We start from the raw sequence: 18,432 nt of genomic DNA, 5'->3' as shown, positions 1-18,432 counted from the left end.
TGCGTCTCCGCTGATAGTTTGCAGCTGCCAGCTGCCACTCAACAAATATTGAAAGTTCTGTTCCCATCTCCGGGAAGAAGCTCTCGAAGGTGGTTAGCAGAAACCGGATCCCTCGGCGAGTTGGGACGCGCGGGGTGGGACAAGCTAACATATTCATCGCACAGTCCATATGGGCGTATCGCGTAGTGCCGCGAGACGAGAAGAAGCCGCAGAATAATAACTGCTGTGCCTCTTGTGTGTTGATTTCAAGCGTCCACCACATCAGCTTTTTACATTAAACTTTTGTTCAGGTCGTACAAGTTAGTGACTAGAGTGAGAGAGAAAGAGCTAAATGGTGTAGGTCGTGTTACGTGCCTCGGATCTATGTGGAAAGCGGCATGGGCAGGTGCTTTGCATTTTAGCCTGTACGAGCAGTCAAACTGGTGGAAGAGTGAAAGTGAACGATTTGTGTAAAGCCGTGAAATCCAACCAGGAACGGTGGTGATTTGCTTTGATTTGCTTTCATTTCCGGTGCCAATCTAGTGCAGTTATTTATCCGAAATGTGTTCCGGATACAGGATTGCACGTGGACTATCGTGCCGGGATACCATTCCCGCCATGGCCACTATCGTGCTCATCGTATCCAGCTTAGTACGTTCGGGTAAGCAACAAAACCAACCGGAATGATGATGAAACATACAAGTCAAAGCGGCAAGCGATGTTTTTTTTTTTATCAGCAATATTACTCATCATCATAGTCTGTTCTAAGTATGACTCTTTTCTTTTACTTTTTTTTTACAGCTACCGGTTCCAGTTACCGGATTGATTTGAAGTCCTCCGGATCGGTTGTCCTTGGACTAAACATGACGATCGAGTTCAGCGCCGTACTATACACGGATGGGGCTCTAGTCAATGATAATTATGTCGTCGACTGGTCAGACAACACTTATCCGCAGCATACTCTAGAAGTAAGTTCACCAGGAAAGAAGCCACCGAGGCGACATCATAAGAGAAACCTTATCAGCCAACATGAAAGGAACGAAGAAAAAAAAAAACACTTGTAATTCATGCACTGGCGATAGTGTGCTACAAAGCTGGACGTAATTTTTTTTTCAAATTCTCTCCCTTGATTTGATTAGATTCCTTAATTATAAAAAGCAGTGTACGGCTTTCAATGCTATTTTGTGACTTAGTCGTTTCCTTCCGTCGTCGGCAATGCTGTAATGCTTTTGCTTTCCTAGTACATGCTCATCGTATCGATACCTCTTGTTTTAGGGTCTTACGTCGCAAACACCGCACTTTAATTGGACGGTCATGTACGCACATCCGGTAAAGCCCGGCACGTATTCGGCAACGATCCGGGTGAAGAAAACGTTCGTCGTGATACCGTACGAGCTTGCGTCGGCATCGGTGACATTCAATCTTACCAGTAAGAGAGTTTTTGATACTTCTTTATTCCTCCAAAGCATAATCCTTCTGACCTTACGTTTGTCTTCTAATTTGTCGTGTAAGGTATGCTGAATGGCGAATTACAACTGATACAGAACGACACATTGATCAATAGTACGTATGTGTCGAGCACGGTGCCGGTAAATCAGTCGATTATCCTTTCCGATTCCGACCGTCGCGCCCTTACGAAGGCAGCGTACGTGCAGACGTTCTGGTTTATCAACTGTCAGTATATTGGCACATCAGATGAGCTTTCCACGTTGAGTAATTTCACCCAGGAAAATAATACCTACTCAATAGAGGCACTGGTCGTAGCATCCTTTGAGAAGGTAGGAACAAATGGCAGCAGCAAAGTGTTTGGAAAAGTTAAAAAAGGGCTTTTAATTTCCCTTTTCCTTAGCTCCCTGAGCCAACAACGACAACCACAACTACCACGACGACTACTACTACGACCACCACTACTACTACAACTACAACCACCACAACTCCGGCCACTACTACCAGTACGAGCACCACTACCACTACCCCTACACCACCGACAACAACTTCCACAACGCCTGTCACTAAAACCAGCAGTACTACACCAAAGTCTACTACGACCACGAAATCGCCAACGAACAATGATATTTCCACATTAACCAACCATCCAAGCGAGCTGCGCAGCAAACGAGAGACTGCAGATAACGAAATGACGGCACAAGGATACAAGCAAACGGCATACGCCCTTGACTCGGTTAGTCCCGTTCTGTTGAATCTTACCGATCGAAATAGTAAGTAGAGCGTGCTGGTCCATGATTGAATTGAGCACTGCAATAATGTGTTGTCCCCATACTCCCTTAGATATTCTCCTACCAGATGTTTCGAAGGAAACGCCCCTGGAAGCGACAACGCTCGATGCGGACCCATTCGTACGTGTCGCGAAGAAATCGGATCGGTTTTATAATGTCCAGGATGCACAGCAGCCATTCGTGTGCGATAACAGCTCGATGGTTGCACCCGATCCGAAAAAGGTGTACGGATACTTTCAGCGAACCTTCACCGTGCAGCGTAAGTTTTGTGTGTGTTTTGTGCGGATGAATTGTATCACTTTTAAGTAATTGGTGCCTTGTATTTCCACAACAGATCCAATTGCACAATTTAATGTTTCCGGCCAGCAGTGGGTAAGGCAAGGCCAACCCGTGGATCTCGTATTTCAGTGCAGCGGTACACCACCGTTCGAGTTTTGCTATAATTTGAATCATGGTAATATGGTTCTGGCGGAAGAAGCGGCAGCATATTGTCCCTTACACAAACTTATTTTTCGCTTTTGATTTTCTTTTATATAGGCCAGCACAACATGACCAACAACGAGACGTGTAAGGGCGACTGGGAACCATCCAGTACGGCCGAGTGTCGTTACAAGATCCATCGCTTCTTCTTTACCAACGATCAATATTCGATCGTCATTTTCGTCCGGAACCGTGTGTCAAACTACTTTACCCAGATCGGTATTCAGTTTTATGAAAGTGCGTTTTAGCTTTGTGTCCTCCATTTACTTTCTGCAAATGTATTTTGTAATGTGTTTTTTTTTTATTTTAGATCAACAAAAGTCGCAGCTGTCAGTTATAATCGTTCCGATCGGATTCTGTCTGCTGGCCGTGCTGATTGTGGTGTACGGAATGGCGTACTACATTCAAAATCGGGATCGTTTCATCGTTGAGGTTGCCGATTTTAACTTTGGCGATACAAGTTCGCTGGACGACGATATGGAGTACAAAACGTTTCACCAGAGGCTAGTGGACAGTTTACGAGATTCTGTCCGAGTGCCGCGCTTCAACTTCCGGCGCTCAAGCGCACACGACGTAGACGATGTTTCACCATCGTCCGGTGCGGCCGGTGAGTCATCGTTACGGTACGGTTCGATGACCTAAGTTAATCGTAAGGAACGAACCGCAGGTAGGTTATACTTCTTTTGTATTCGTGCGCCGGATCTTATTGTGGCAAGCTAACTGTGGCTTTACAGTGGTGAACGCGTGGAATCCCATTCTATTAAAATGGGGAACACTTTGTGGGAAAATTGAGTCAATTCTGTGCGCGAATTCCCCCGCCCCAGTGAGTGGGTATGTTGGTTCGAAAGTCCCGCTGAACGCAAAAAAGCAAAAGATATGAAATTGGATTGTTAATATATATTTTAGCACACAAAGAAAGCAAATTACCATATGAAGCTGATATAGTGTAGTACCCGTACACAGCAAATAGAAACGAAAGGGGAGGAAGAAAGAGTTTATTAATATATCGAAACAAATTATATGGCCCTCCGGAATGGAGGAAGAGCACACCGTCGTAAACAGAGAGTACTTTTGCGCATTATTGCACAACCCCAATAATTGCATTGGAAAGAATCAAAATTATAAGACTGCTGTTGTTTTTGTGTGTTTCGGTTGTTTTGGATTAGCTTTATCTTTTTTTGTCTTTTAGCGATCGCACAATACAATTCATCTCAGCGGGTATGTGCGTGTCTTTTTTTGCCATGTATAAATCAAATTAATATTCAATACAACATGGAGCGTGTAACATCGATCGGATTGAGCGTGTTACGCGGTTCGGTACGGTTCAGTTACGATTATTTCCTTTCTCCTACTTCCATCATCGTTGCGCGAGCACTAGTGATATGATACCGGGGGGTTGAGTTAGGTTTATAAAGTAATTGCAACAAAGCAGATACCGCCGAAATGGTGGATTGAAACACGCGCCAGCTATATGGGGAAAAGCCAAGAACAATGTAATTTACTAATCGATAAAAAAAAAATGTCGTAAACTGTTTACATATTGTGATACTGATGCATCTATGGTTTATTTTACACAATTATATTTTAAGTCAAAAAACAAACACCCATATTCCCTTTCTGTCCCGTGAATAGGAGAAAACGAAAAACTATTCCGACAAGTAATAAAAAAGAGTATCTTAAACAGCTCGGTTATGGGGTGGATTATTTGCAGGGAAGCGATAAATTTCGTACAGACTATTCATTATTGCATACGTAAGATTTGGTTTGCATTAAGACGCAAGCGCTCGAATGATGTGCAAATGGAAGTTTGTTCAAGTCAAAAATCTGGGAATAGAGGAGAAGAAAAAGGAGCCGAACAGTAGAACAGTATAGAGTAAGAGACGAAAAAAAGTTGTCTGTGAGCTACCTACAACACGTGGAAGTGTAAAAAAGCAAGAAATGAGACATTCGATATAGTAGGTAATTTTTTTTTTGGAACCTTAGAACACAAGAGTGGTACTGTGTAGAGGTAGTGGATTACCACTACTGGGTCTCATCCAAACCAGGCACGGCATGGTGATGTGGGTAAACTTGGTGGCGCAAGAGATAGTATATCAAGATATGTTAATGAAAAGTATATTAGTCTAATAACAATTACGATTCAATAGAACAAATGGAGCAATGTGTGGTTTCTCGTCTCAATATCCGAAATCTGTGTGGTTTATCTTTTTGGAGTAGCCCAAGGAAAAATAACCTTGCCCATACACACCTTGGCAATCTGCCATTGGTTTTGCTGTTTTGCTCTGGCGCGTGTTTACATTTCTACGTGAGCTGCATGTGCAGTTGTTGTGAAACGATATTTCCTTTGGTAAAACGATGGCCAGTGCTGGTGCGGCCGGCTTTATTCCGATTAAAACAAAAGCTTCCCTTGCACTCAAGGAGAAGACGGAAGAAACATTCAAGGTGACTGTATTCGAGCCGAAGAAACTGGCACAGCAGAAAAAACGAACGGCACAATCCCGGCCAAAACCACCTCCGAAGAAGGAGGACAGCGAGAAACCCACCTCAGATGGAGAGGACGATGAGGAAGATTTGGATGATATATTTTCCGATTTGCCTCGCAAAAAGCCCAAACGCAAGGAAGATCCAACCGCATTCGACATGTCGAAAGCTCGGCGAGAAGTAATGAACTTTGGCTTCACCGGATTCGACAAGGAGAGCAAACACGAGGCGATTGTGCGGTTGGCCATTAAGCTGGGAGCAAAACCACCGAAAAATGCATACCGCAACTATCGTGAGCTGTTGGAGGAGAAGAAAGCGGCCAAAGAACAGGATGGTGATACGGCGGCTAAGCGTCGGCATGGACAGATGGCGTACGGAGCAATCCAATCGTACAACAAATATCAGCAGCGACAGCGCGAAAAGCAACGCAATCCCACCTCAATCATGAAGCATTACGGCATAGCGAAACCTCGGATAGGGAAGAAATAAATTATAACCTAAGTGCAATTTATTTCCTTTGTACCGGCAACATTTCCATCGATGTTACCGAAACGCGTTTGAAGTCTCAATTTGAAAACAAGTATTGGATGTACAACCTTAAACTCGCCAAATCAGCTGATGGTGGGTTGTTATTGTAATGCTCAAAGAAAATAAGCCTCTGAAGTAATTATATTTTGTGCTTGGTAGAATATCAATGATGAAAATTTTCTTTTTTAAATTAGCTTAAGATCAAAATGCTAAGTAATATTTCATTAATCAATACAACGTTAAAATCAAATAAAATATTCTAAGCTTCCAAACGTCAAACAAGCTCTCCACCCGTACTACATAAACCTTATGCATTTTCGAAGCAAAAAGTGCTTCATGCGTGTTTTTTCCTCACTATAACAAAAAGTGCGTGCAAGTGTAGCAGGACAAAAGGAAGATGTCGTTGCCGATCGCTCCTAAATTGACGCAAATTTCATCGGGCAAGGCGGCCACTAAGCTGCTCAAAAAAAAGGCAAACGAATTCCTGGCCTGTACCCGTGCCAACACAGTGCTCGAGGAGATTTTGGAGCACTATAAGGTGAGTTAAAGCGATCTCTCCATGCGGAACTGTACCCAACAATTCCGGATTGTGTGCACTGCACTCCCCAATCGAGGAGGATTATGTTTCTGTCTCCAGTCGTCTGTGTGTGTGCACTGGACTGCATCAAGCACTACAGGCAGGAGACGGGACGACGACTGCATGCCCATCTGGGAACGTGACGTGCAATTATCATATTGGTTACGTATGTGTATATCGTTCCTGGTTTGACCTTTTCAGGAATGTCTTGCGCGCAAGGCACCCATAACGCCATGTCTGCTGACACTGGAATACTTATTTACGCAACTGTTCCTTAGAGCCGAGATTCGTCCGGCCGATATAGATGCACAGCCTACGTACGTGCCTTCAGGTAAGGGTCCTAAACCATCCTCCAGTTACCAGTTTCCAGACGCTAGCAATGATGTCATCACCCTTTGTTTGGTCTCTCTTCCTCTCCCATGTAGCGAAAGATCCGCAAGCAAACCACCGACAATGGTTGCTGGCACAGTATCAGGAAACGTGTGGTCTTGTAGTGGACGGTATGCAGCACGAGAAGGAAAGCGAAGCATGCCAAGCACTTGCGACGGCGATGAAGCTCCTGGCCGTCCAGTGTGTGCAACAGCCGGAGTTTGATCGGTTCCCGGCAACGGGACTAAAACAAATCCTTACCGCAATGCTTTCATCGCAGTGCCTCAATAAGCATCTATTTAGCCGCTTCCTAGAGTATTCGTCGCACCTGGACGTCATTTTCTACTGCTGGAAAACGGTTCCATCGTTGGTCTCCCGAAACGGTCCGCCGACCGATGTTTTCAAGCAAAACTTTCTGCTACTGCTCGACGGGATCATGTTCGGCAAGGAAAAGTTAAAGGAAACAGATAGCGTGCTGTGCGTGCCTTTGGGCAGCAATGGGTTCGATTACGCCTTCATCCGGAAGCAGATCAACCGGACGTGGGGTTTCGTAATGAACTGGGAGCACAGTGAAACCGTGCACCAGCAGCTACTGATACTGTTGCTCGAAAAAGTGTTCGTACACCTAGACAAACCGGTACTGTTGACCGACTTTCTGATGGATTCGCTCGATGTCGGCGGTGCGGTTAGTGTACTCGCGCTGCAGGGCGTTTTCGTGTTGATCCAGCAGCACAACCTCACCTACCCAAATCTCTACGAAAAGCTGTACTCCATGTTTGAGCCGGAAATTTTCCACACAAAGTTTAAAGCGCGTCTATTCTATTTGGCCGACATCTTTCTAAGCTCTACCCATCTGCCGGAAGGATTGGTGGCTGGTTTTGCGAAACGGTTGGCGCGCCTCGCGCTGATCGCTCCACCGCAGGATATTGTGATTATATTGCGCTTCGTGGGCAATCTGATACTGCGCCATCCGGCCCTGAAGCGGCTTATCTTTCATCCGACCGGTGGCGAAGCGTCCAGTGACCCGTATGTGATGGAGGAGCGGGATCCGTTGAAATCGAAAGCGTTAGAAAGCTCGCTATGGGAGCTGGCGGCTCTACAGAACCATGTACTGCCATCGGTCGCATCGGCGGCACGGTTCATCTCGAATCCCCTACCAAGCGTCGAATGGGACCTTTCGGAGGTGTTGGAAATTAATGAGAATGATGTGAGTATCATGGTTCGGTGGAATAGCATGGATGCGGACTAGAAGAATAATTTGTCCTTTTCTTGTTCTGCGTTGTAGATTTTCCACAAAGAAATGATGTCAAAAACGAAAGAATTTTTCGTCAACGTTGATCGTCCAACCGGTTTGTTTGGATATTGCGGCGGTCAGTTGGCGTCACAGTATTGGAAACTGTTCTAAAATTGTAACGCCACCAAGGGTCAGAAAGCCGTCTCCTTTCCAAATCTCTTTTCGCCCCGCTGGAGGTACACTATGATAGCAGCTTGTTACGGAACACCCAGCAACTCCCAGGAAGGCGAAGGACGAGTTTATAATTGCCTCTGGTGCAGAAGAAGATACGGGATGTTTAGTGCCGCGTTAGTCATGTAGCTAGTTCTATCGCAAAACGAATATCCCCCGCTAGCATTGGCGTGATGTGTGCATTAATTGAGACGAGTTGGACACTACCAGAAATGGTATTGACGTATTTATTTGATTTTTAGTAGGAAACAGGAAACATAACCCTACGTAACAAGATCCTAACCAACGGATAGAAAATATTCAAATGAGGCAGATGAATGCATCCTTCATGGTGTCGTTTGTTTATGGCATTACGCTAGAATAGAACAAGAGGTGCATACAGCAGTGTGCATTAAGCCCACACACATACACAAGTACACAAAAAACGTTCCTAATAATCTCTCGGAAACAGTCTTGTTTCTTTTATTTTTTACAAAGCCCCCCTACAAGAAGCATTTAATTTTTTTTAAACATATGTATTGTTATCGTGTTTATTTCTTTTCAAATCGATCGCGTCTAACGCTGATCCCTTCCATTTTAAGTTACTTTTTTTCTCTAACTACTTAATAGCAGCACGCAGAGATCAGATATCGGATTAATATGTTTGTATGATATTGAAGAAACACACAAACACGCAGAATACTGGAAGGAAGATACATATTTTCAATATTTGAAGGATAATTGTGATGGGAAAGATGCCCCACGAGGAGGAAGGACTAACGAAGAATAGGTTTTTGTTTGCTGTAGATTGAATACCACCACAGTCAGGATGTTCGAGTTCGAGATGTGTGGCAAAATAATTAACTACCTTCAGTATCTGATATGAGTACACGAGAAAATAATGAAAAGTTTCTCTTCTCTTGGTTGCCTTGAGTTGGGATAAATAATTGAACGGGAAATGAATGAAAATGAAACATGGATACAATAAATTACAAGAAAACAAACTTTCTTTAGGATAATGGAGGCGAGTTGAATATTTTTTACTTCCTCTGAATGATATGGAAGAAACCGGTTCTTCCTTCCTTCGAACATTAGCTCATGCTAATGTATCGACATGATTCCTTGGAACATTTCTTACGTGAGAGGAAAACAAAAGAATCTGCTCCTTGGGAAAAATTGCACATGTGTGTGCGTGTTCAGTGAATGCATAAAGCAATCTTGAAGTAGTAGTAGTAGTGCAATAAAGGGCCGAAAGGGAAAGAAAACCAGAAACAACAAGGAGTCGCAGGCAAACACACCGTCTGCAGTGGAGCAAACACGTCTGTCAAAAATCGAAGAAAGCGCAAGCATTTCGCAGAACGAGCACAGTAGCGTCTTGCGGAACGTGGGTACAGGTCTCACGCGTAGTTGAGTGTTTCTTGGTGAGTATCCTACCGGAAGTAGCTGAGGATGGGTCGAAAAAAGTTATTATTACATCAGTTTACGAATTAGAAAGAGATTTCTGCCATCTGCTCAAGAGCTCGTTGCTTCTATTAATCGTTTCATTATTTTCCATACAGCGTACATACACACACATCAACTCCACATTCGATCTTGTTTGACGTTTGACGTTTAGCTGAATAGAACGAACGCACGAGCGAGCGGACGGAAAAAAGGTAAAACTCTACACAGCACAACACGCACGCACAACGCCATTGATGAAAACATAGTTTTGTGGTGATTTCATCTATTCGTAGCGCTACTGGTATTAGTTTGGAGAAAGTGCAGCCACCGGACTTACCTTGGCGTGGATGGTGCGCGGTAAGTTCCGTAGGTTGTTCTGATATCATCCTCTGTCGGGGGAATGTTGTTTAGCACCGTTGTACCGTCATTTCATTCCTTTAGATCGACCATGGATTCGATGCTAAAAACGGCTCAACGCTTTCTGTACATCGGAAGTGATGTACCGTTTGTGTCTGACCCACCGAAGCCGCTGGATCTTGAGCTGGGAAAGAAAGTGTTCGCGCCAGTGGTGAATCCTGTCGATCCGGAAGCGAAGCAACCGAAACCACCCGTTACTACCACCGAGACGCCGGCACAAAAGAAACCCAAGAGCAAAAAGAATGACAATCTGAATGTGAAACGAGAAGGAGCGAAGGCAGAGCAAGGGAAGAGCAATAAACCGGAAACACCGAAAGCTACTGCTGCTGCTAGTACGGAAAACAAATCTACAACATCGAAACCTGTAGAAACGGTTGCCACTGTGCCACTGCATCCTGCGCTTGCTTTGATTAAATCGGTGAGAAACATGGGTAGAAGAGAAATTAGGTAGGTCAGGATTTTTAATACTTTACCCGGTTTTTTCTTTTCTGGTAACTTCCTTAGACCCTTAAAAGCAAATCACTTCGCCGGACGGATGAGTGTCTGTTCGCATTGGCATACTGCGCACGTAACTTTGCCACACCGGAAGAACGTCACACCGTGTACGAGCTGCTTCCGGAGCTGATTCGCACGTCGCACGATCTTCTGACGTTCATTTCCTACTACACTCAGCTCGCTACGCAATCGGGACACGCCGGATTTGGTCATGGCATGCGCACAGCTATAACGCACTGGTACGAGAGGTTTACTCCGATCGAGCTGGCCGAAATGCTCGTACGCAGCACCAGCACAGAAGGCTGGACGCACAAGGACGTAATAGCGAAGGCGCACCCGAAGTTGAACTGTGCCGAAAAACAGTCGCTGCTCGATGCAGCCATGAAGCGTACTAGCCAACTGCAGGAGAAGAAAGCACCGGAAAGGAAGGACAAGAAGAAAAAGCGGAAGAGTAATGCGGCACCTACAGGGCCGCCCGCGGGAAACAAGGAGACGGCTGCAGTTGCAGTGAGCAGCTCGAAAGCTTTCAGGCGATATCAAACACTGCTGCAGTTCAAATCGATTCCAAATGCTGGGAAAGCGCTGGAGCTCATGAAGCAGCACGGTGCGAAGGGTAGGTTTGAGTTGCTTCCGCGCCATCTGCGTCGTTGTGCAAAGGTATGGGAGGCACTGTATCCTTACCTGACGTACCGTGAGCTGCTGCAGGCCGCCTTGCCAATGCAAGACTTCCGGCTTCTTAAAAAGGACGAGGCGAACACCAAGGCGTACGTAGAAACGCTAAAGAAGCGTTTGGATGCGCTCGAAGCGGAATACATCCATCCAATTGAGGTGTTCGTGATTTCCAAGCTGTACCAGCATGGCAAGCGGTATGTGACCAAGGTGAAGGAATCGATCCACACCCTAAACATAACCGACATGTGTCCACCGGTGAAGGAAGTGCAGGATCGACTGGATGTAGCGCTAGAACACTCGCTGAGCCATCATCCGAAGACGGGTGTACGCTATTATATTGCGCTTGATCTTCGTTGCGTTTTTGACCGAAGTAAGTGAGCGTTTTTGTACCGATGGGACAAAACTAACACAAACCACCTTTTTCCTTTTGTTTTTGTTAGAGAAAATTTTTCACAACGAAGTCGTCACCTGCTTCCAGGCTAGCGTACTGATAGCTTTCTCCATCTTCAAGCGAGAAAAGCACGTAACGGTTGTGGCTTTTACGGATGATAAGGAAATACTTGCCAGTGTAGAATTCGAACCGAGCATGACTTTCGAGCAGGCAATGAAGTGCTGCGTTGAGCTGATGTTACCAACCACCAAAGTATCGCTTGCCGCACCGATCAAACAGGCCGAAGCGGACAAGATTAAGGTGGATGTGTTCATCACTATCACGGACTCGCTGATCCGCGTAAATCCTACCCGTTGTCCGCCGACCGCACAGCTGCAGGAGTATCGCAAAAAGATGAAGCTAAATCTTACCAGGTATGTGTAAACATAGCGGTTTTTTTGAATTGCTTGATGTATTGGATTTACTTGGTTTGTACACAATTTAAGATACGTTGCTATTTCGCTGAGTCGTCATACACCATCGCTGGACATAGAACCGGACAAGGATACTGGTGGATTACTGGAAATGGTCGGATACAGCGCTCACAACGCCAAGATTATCGAGGCATTTGCTAAAAATCATTTCTTCTAAACATGCAGACATTTATCTCCGCAGTGCAACGTGGCGCTTGCTGCTATAGTAAGTACTTCAACCTATAAACTATAGATCCGATAAGGCATAATCCATTTGATACTGCTGCCAAAATGAATTTATCCATTGTCGTATTTGTATAACGTACATACGTTACTTTTACATTATCAAGATCACGTTTTGAGTATATTTACTTTGCCCTGTTTTGTTTCTGTTGGTTTTAATAAGATGTATAATAATGCATTTTTTCAATGAAAATTTAAATCGATTGTGAGTTGAGTTATTTTAAGCACGTAAAAGCGTTAAAAAAACATTTCATACATCTTCTTTTCAATACTCGAATTATTCTTTTTTATTGATTAATTTATCTATCATTATGATACGAGCTGTTTTCGCTTTTATAACGATAATAATATAAGTATAGTTTTAAAGGATCCAATGTGCGTATCCTGTATTAATTCACTGGCTTAACCTTGTAGTACATTGTCGAATAGTCTAGCAAAGGTTACAACATCCTTTCCGAGCTATGTCTGTCACGTGATCCAATACAAAACACTCTTTTTTGTTCGCATTTCGCTTGTATGACACTGATACCACATGCTGTGTTGAGTTATATTTATGGTGAGAAATTTTTGAAAAATCAAGAAGCTACTTTCTATAGTCGCACTTGAATCTTACATTTCAAAAATACTGAAAAAATAATTTATATTCTAGTATAACTGCTTACCGCCGAATTATCGAAAAAATAGCCAAATGATGGTGTTTTTGCTGGTCTTATATATTTTAATATTCAATTTGTCTCCTAAGACCGTAGGCCACGGCGGATTTCAAAAGTGAAATTTCAGGTTCTCATGATTGTTAGTGAAATTTTCTCGCTTTGAAATCGTTTTTTAAGAACCTGGCGCATATACAAGCTATCTACAAAAAGAGCAATTTATAAAAAGCTGAAATCGCAATTTTGAGATTTTTTTTACAGTTTGATACTCTGCTGCTGATCCATACCATGATCGAACTTCATCCAAAATAATGAGTTATGATCGATATTAGTTCTTTGCGTGTGGCACCGAAGGATTTATCATCCAAGGATGTTGTTGCAAAAGTTAATTTCAGTCAAAGAGTGTGGGATACACCAAAGGCAGTAGGCATAAATAGGACGTGCAGCTATAGGAGGTGGTATCAGACCGATCATACCCGCGCAAGTGATTCACACAGACAAGACGACAGACAGACGTGAGCCATGGAGGCTAATTTATGATGTACTGAACGCAGTATTCTATGGCACAAATACAAAAAATCAAATTAAATTTGATATGTAGAATGATTTCCTAAGATTTCCTAAATCTCGGAAATCAATAATTCATCTGTATGTCTTTCCTTTTCAAGAATTTATCCATTTGTAGAGTGTCCATATATGGACGGAAACAATAGCGTAGAACGCCTTATTTATCTTGAGGTTCAGAGTACAGAGACTGCACTGCGTTAAAAAAAGTCGTCAAGGATCATCCCGTAGCGCAATAGTAAAAAGAGGTCCTTCAAAGCATTATGCAAATCAGGCAGAGCCCGATGCATTACGTGGATTTTGAACATTAATTTCTTCCGATAAATTCAGGAGTCCGTTTATTTAGGATACGGACTTAAACCATTCTAGAATCAAGCCATCTCTTTCCACTGAAGCTCCACGTACTCGACGTCCAACTGAATCGATTAGAAATTTCACTATCATACAACAGCATGTGATCATACTGCACGTAGAGACATACTGAATAAGGAAATTCTTTACTCGAATCACGGAGTGATCGGTTGATTCGAACCCAGCGAATTCGATGGGTGACAAATTGTCAGAAGCATGAATGGCATGAGTAGTCATGATTGGTGTTGCTGCTCCCGGACGAAGGTGTTCTTTCTTGGTTTCAGAACCCTTCAAACTTTATTGAGAGTGAGAAGGAGAGTGGAGTGGCAGGGATTTAAAAACACGTCTGCTATTTTCACATTTCGCCGGCCAAAAGACCGGATGGAACTTTCATTTCCTCTTAGATTACTTTTCCCTTTTTCCTACATTTTATGGCTCCTGTCCAACGTGTTTTTTCCCTTTTTTGAGTTCAAACGCGCTATCGCAACAATTAGTTTTTTATTGATCATGCCAGTAATTGCGAGTCGTGACAGAGCCAATAGTAATAAACGTAGATTTAGAGTACACTTAATATTACTGGATACTCTTTCAATAATCATAGCATAAATGAGTTATCCGTTGGTATCAATAGAATATTTAGTTACGAAGCCAATCTTTTTAAATATGGTTCGAGAATCTGCACCTCCCCAGATGATTTTTGGAAAATACTGGAAGCGCGCATGCTCTTTCCTGTCTAAGATCAAGAATTTAATTAAATTCGATATCTCCTGAGTAGAAAACTCAACAAAAGTGCTAACGAAACTTCTGCGATTGAGTCTGTTGGATATGGTGACATCGAATGCGGTGAGGTCCTTTTTGTCACCATTTAAAATTCACGACAATTCACTACTCTCGATATCGTAAGAACCACGACGAGGATAGGTAGGTCGAGCGAAACACTTTCGATCTTTTTCCTGCCAGTCGATGTTATTCTTCCTCCATCGTTGGTTGATTTTTTAAGAGAGAGAGAGAGAGAGAGTCGACGAACTACTTATCTGCCAAAGATCTACCTACCGGCATTAGGAACCCTAAAAAGTCCATCACCCGCATTCTCACGCCAACTGCGTTCCAAACAATGGGGAGTGTGGAGAATCGATTCGAATGAGACATTTTAAACTTGACTAGTTTAAGTCAGTGAACGAAATCATATTTAAATCTTCCTGCTGATATCTAACTCCCAACATGATCACTCCAATGACACGCTCGGGTTTTCTCTGTAGATAAACTGTTACAAACGTGTTTGAATCATTCAATAATTGAGTCAAACTAAAGCAATGTCTACACTATTCCTCAAATAACTCTATCGTATTGAATGTCTGTGCGTTTGTTGTGTATTAGCGCTCATAGAAGAAGCCATAGGCGCATAACAGCGATTAATGATCTTAAATTGATCGCAACAATACGACGTAAAAGCAAGAGTTTACTGTTAGATTGTAAAAATATCCGTTTCTTTAAGCAGCTCATCCTTTCTCCTGTATCTAAATAATCCTCATTAAACACATGCGTGCACATGCAATTATCTTTAAGATAATAATTAATTACACACCTGTGTAGCACACTTTTCGTTCGATGTAGTTCTATAATTGTCGTCGAGTTTCGATGTAAGTTCCTGCATTACGCGGAATGGTAGTTGTAAGCAATGTAACATAATCACATCACTACAATTTTTATTGGTTAAATAGTGCTGCTGAAATTGCATTACAAACTAGAAACTAAAGAAGAAAATCATATTCAATTTCTCACAACCGGATTGAATCAAACACTTAATACTGTGATTATCAAAAATGGTCAAACTCTGGTCACATTTATTTGTTGTGTGATACAAGACAATGAATCTTATTTTGTTGTCGTTTCTGTTGGAACAAACCACTTAATGTATTGTGTGTATAATTTTATCTACATTTTGCTCTCAACACAATTGCATCTTAATGCTACTACACATATCTGTTTTAATGTAACAAGGTGTTTCTCTGTTCGACATTTTTTAATCAAAACAAATACTATATATTTGAATTTTGTTCCTGTTTGTCAGATTTATCTGCAATAACGTGTGAAGTGTCGTATACACGATCTGAAAATTGACAAAGCAACAATCTGTGGTAAAACGAAAACAAAAACAAAGCTACTAATTCGGGCAAATAGTCCAGGCGATATAAAAGTGCTTCTTAGAAAATATGCTTTAAAGCAGTATTTGTAACTCTCATTTCACCGTTCGCGATCGATCGAAGCACAGTAATCGGTACTGTCCCAAACACACAAACCATCCTTATACCACCCTTACTCACACAAATAAGGAAAATCGCGTTAACTGCTGCCTAAAAAATAAAATAAACTAGACACTAATCACTATGACGCACACATAATGTGTGCGTGATTTGTTTTGTTGTTTTCCGTATATAAAAAAAAAATTACAAAAAAAAAAAACCATAGATAACTCTGTGAAAAGTGCATCTTATTTGGTGGAAGGAGAAAAATACGCGAATAATATATAATCTCGCAACAACTGCCAACCTTTTTTTCGTATGGTCGATAATAATTTTGTTAAACGAAAACAATCAAACTGCACCGAGCGCAACACAACACAAATGGAGGGGAAAAAAGAAAGTTTTTGTTATGTTTTTTCTCTTTTACTAACCACGTTAAGAGCACACAAATGGCTTGAACGAGCAAACCCGTTTATACCGGATTCCAATTTGTTTACTAATACAGCGACTGTAGCGACTTAACTAAACGAGGCGCGATAGTGATAACTTAATGAACAAGGATTGAGCGGTCAGCAAGCGGGGTGTAACGGCAGTATTCGTTATTAGTATTTAAAAAAAACGGGGAAAACAATAATTACACACATATATATTTGAAAATGTCGAAATGGTGGGACCGCGTCCCAGGGTTACGTGGAAAAGCGTAAATAGAATTAGGCAATACATGACAGAACAGAACAACAGCATCCTGGTCCGGCCATTTTGTATTAGTTTGTTAGCGTTCTGTTTCCCCCCCGACACTAAGAGAAGACTGGTTTAAGCTTTTAAAGTCATGCCAAAAGGGGTACGTTTGTTTTTCACACACTCTGCCTCACGGTCTCTGCACCGAATGCACAAAAATTAATGTGTTGCAGGAAGATGAAAACAAAACAAAAAACACAACACAGAAAAAAAGACGGGTAATCTCATCACTAAGAAATACAGTAAGTAAATTAGTAGTGCTGTGGAGAAGCACTTGAATTTGAATGTAAGGTAATAAATCAATACACACACATACCCTTGTACTGTTACACCCAGTGACCGCTCATCCACCTCTTCGAGACATAAAGAAAAGGAAAGCTAACGTTTCGAGCCTATTTCTTTGAATACAAAATGTGATACGAAACCGAATAAAATATACTTTCTCAAAAACAGCAAAATCGAAAAAAAAGGAAAGAAGAAAAATCTATAGCCAAACGAACGATAATAGTAAAGCAGCAAACGAACTGACGAAATCGAAATACACAGTAGTTAAATAAAAACACTTCACAAAATAATAAGTTGCTGAATCCAGAACCAGAGAGAATTAATTAGAAATGGTGATATTTTTGTAATAGTGTAAAACAAATTCTAAACGCAATTAAAATAGGCAGCCTATCTCTCTCGCTCTCTCTCGGGTCGGAAGAACACCGTTTTGGGGAAGGTTAAGGAAGAAAGGCGATTACACTACCCAACCCGCCCCTTCTAATGTTACTTTTTTATTGTTTTCATGTCCAAAAGACAGTAAATACGTACCAGAATGGAAAAGGATCCTCCTTTACAATTAGAAAACTTATTACCCTAAAAAACCTTGTGTACGTATTAGGTGAAAAAATGAATCACATTTCGACTGCCACCAACACCATACCCCCCCACAGGCCAGTGTTATAAGTGATGTAACAGGCGATGTACACGAAAGTATTCAATCGATAACGTGATGTTTATTCATGTGGTGTAAAACCAGACAACAAAAAACGCTTAAAAAACATTTATCATAATAGAAAGCTAATTGCAAAGAACAATGAGGCATTATACTACGCTTTTGTTTTCCTTAAAAGTTGCTCAGTTGCAGCAGCAATTTTGTTTGTTTGTATTTTCTGCGTTTTTGTTCGTTGTGTAGTATGTGTTATAATGTTTGAAATTAAAAACAAAAAATAGTGAGTCTTTGCATGCTCAGAGCAACAATAAAAAAAAAACCCGTTGAAGAGAAGACTGAAATTTGGTCAACATTATTCATATACCGTATTAACGCGCCAATCTGCCACAGAGGTGAAACTGAAGCACACAACAATAATAAAAAAGCGAAATTCCGTGCAAATGCGAACTCGAAATTATGGGCGATAATTGGCGATAACTCTGTCTTATGATAACAAAAGCAACACTGGAAACAACCTGATACCGGAAAACAAAACAAAAACCACTGAACTGATATTTTTTAAATGAAAAACCGCTAAGCGATATGATACAGAAAAAGAAAGAGAAAAAATGAAATCAATGTTTATAATTGTGTTGTTAAAATTGCACAAAATGAAGAACAGTTATTATACAGTATATATAGACTTTTCCGTTTTCCAGTTGAATGTATCGTTTAAAGTTAAGTTTATGTTTTAGTAGTTACGTT

The 18,432-nt window shown here is 41.9% G+C and overlaps 5 protein-coding genes across 6 annotated transcripts in view; 4 read left to right on the top strand and 1 right to left on the bottom strand.

Annotated features, from left to right (window-relative positions):
• The window catches only part of LOC126558232 (protein elav-like), a 381,245-nt gene that overhangs the window by 112,986 nt on the left and 249,827 nt on the right, over positions 1-18,432 (bottom strand). The window lies entirely within an intron of this gene.
• On the top strand, positions 541-3,338 carry LOC126557408 (mucin-3A). The gene is made up of 9 exons (XM_050213177.1): positions 541-640; positions 781-947; positions 1,255-1,408; positions 1,492-1,757; positions 1,829-2,198; positions 2,269-2,475; positions 2,551-2,670; positions 2,754-2,933; positions 3,007-3,338. The coding sequence occupies exons 1-9, from the start codon at positions 541-543 to the stop codon at positions 3,336-3,338; spliced, it is 1,896 nt and encodes a 631-aa protein (XP_050069134.1).
• Positions 5,052-5,667, top strand: LOC126559098 (uncharacterized protein C1orf131). Its single transcript, XM_050215206.1, has one exon. The coding sequence runs from the start codon at positions 5,052-5,054 to the stop codon at positions 5,664-5,666; it is 615 nt and encodes a 204-aa protein (XP_050071163.1). The 3' UTR covers position 5,667.
• Positions 6,015-8,064, top strand: LOC126557772 (nucleolar complex protein 4 homolog A). Its single transcript, XM_050213652.1, has 4 exons — positions 6,015-6,243; positions 6,484-6,613; positions 6,708-7,858; positions 7,937-8,064. The coding sequence occupies exons 1-4, from the start codon at positions 6,103-6,105 to the stop codon at positions 8,054-8,056; spliced, it is 1,542 nt and encodes a 513-aa protein (XP_050069609.1). The 5' UTR covers positions 6,015-6,102; the 3' UTR covers positions 8,057-8,064.
• Positions 9,842-12,143, top strand: LOC126557381 (RNA-binding protein Ro60-like). Its single transcript, XM_050213127.1, has 5 exons — positions 9,842-9,895; positions 9,980-10,373; positions 10,460-11,492; positions 11,563-11,926; positions 11,999-12,143. The coding sequence occupies exons 2-5, from the start codon at positions 9,987-9,989 to the stop codon at positions 12,141-12,143; spliced, it is 1,929 nt and encodes a 642-aa protein (XP_050069084.1). The 5' UTR covers positions 9,842-9,895; positions 9,980-9,986.

Source organism: Anopheles maculipalpis, chromosome 2RL, assembly GCF_943734695.1.
Source record: "Anopheles maculipalpis chromosome 2RL, idAnoMacuDA_375_x, whole genome shotgun sequence".
NCBI classification, from domain to species: domain Eukaryota; kingdom Metazoa; phylum Arthropoda; class Insecta; order Diptera; family Culicidae; genus Anopheles; species Anopheles maculipalpis.
The sequence above is the reverse complement of the archived record's forward strand: the minus strand, read 5'-3'. Positions and strand labels throughout refer to the sequence as shown.

Coding starts and splice junctions, on each gene's coding strand:
- LOC126557408 (XM_050213177.1), top strand. CDS start 541: ATGTGTTCCGGATACAGGATTGCACGTGGACTATCGTGCCGGGATACC. Junction 641..780: donor ATCCAGCTTAGTACGTTCGG/GTAAGCAACAAA, acceptor TTTTTTTTACAG/CTACCGGTTCCAGTTACCGG. Junction 2,199..2,268: donor GAATCTTACCGATCGAAATA/GTAAGTAGAGCG, acceptor ATACTCCCTTAG/ATATTCTCCTACCAGATGTT.
- LOC126559098 (XM_050215206.1), top strand. CDS start 5,052: ATGGCCAGTGCTGGTGCGGCCGGCTTTATTCCGATTAAAACAAAAGCT.
- LOC126557772 (XM_050213652.1), top strand. CDS start 6,103: ATGTCGTTGCCGATCGCTCCTAAATTGACGCAAATTTCATCGGGCAAG. Junction 6,614..6,707: donor GCCTACGTACGTGCCTTCAG/GTAAGGGTCCTA, acceptor TCTCCCATGTAG/CGAAAGATCCGCAAGCAAAC. Junction 7,859..7,936: donor TGGAAATTAATGAGAATGAT/GTGAGTATCATG, acceptor TCTGCGTTGTAG/ATTTTCCACAAAGAAATGAT.
- LOC126557381 (XM_050213127.1), top strand. CDS start 9,987: ATGGATTCGATGCTAAAAACGGCTCAACGCTTTCTGTACATCGGAAGT. Junction 11,493..11,562: donor TCGTTGCGTTTTTGACCGAA/GTAAGTGAGCGT, acceptor TGTTTTTGTTAG/AGAAAATTTTTCACAACGAA. Junction 11,927..11,998: donor ATGAAGCTAAATCTTACCAG/GTATGTGTAAAC, acceptor ACACAATTTAAG/ATACGTTGCTATTTCGCTGA.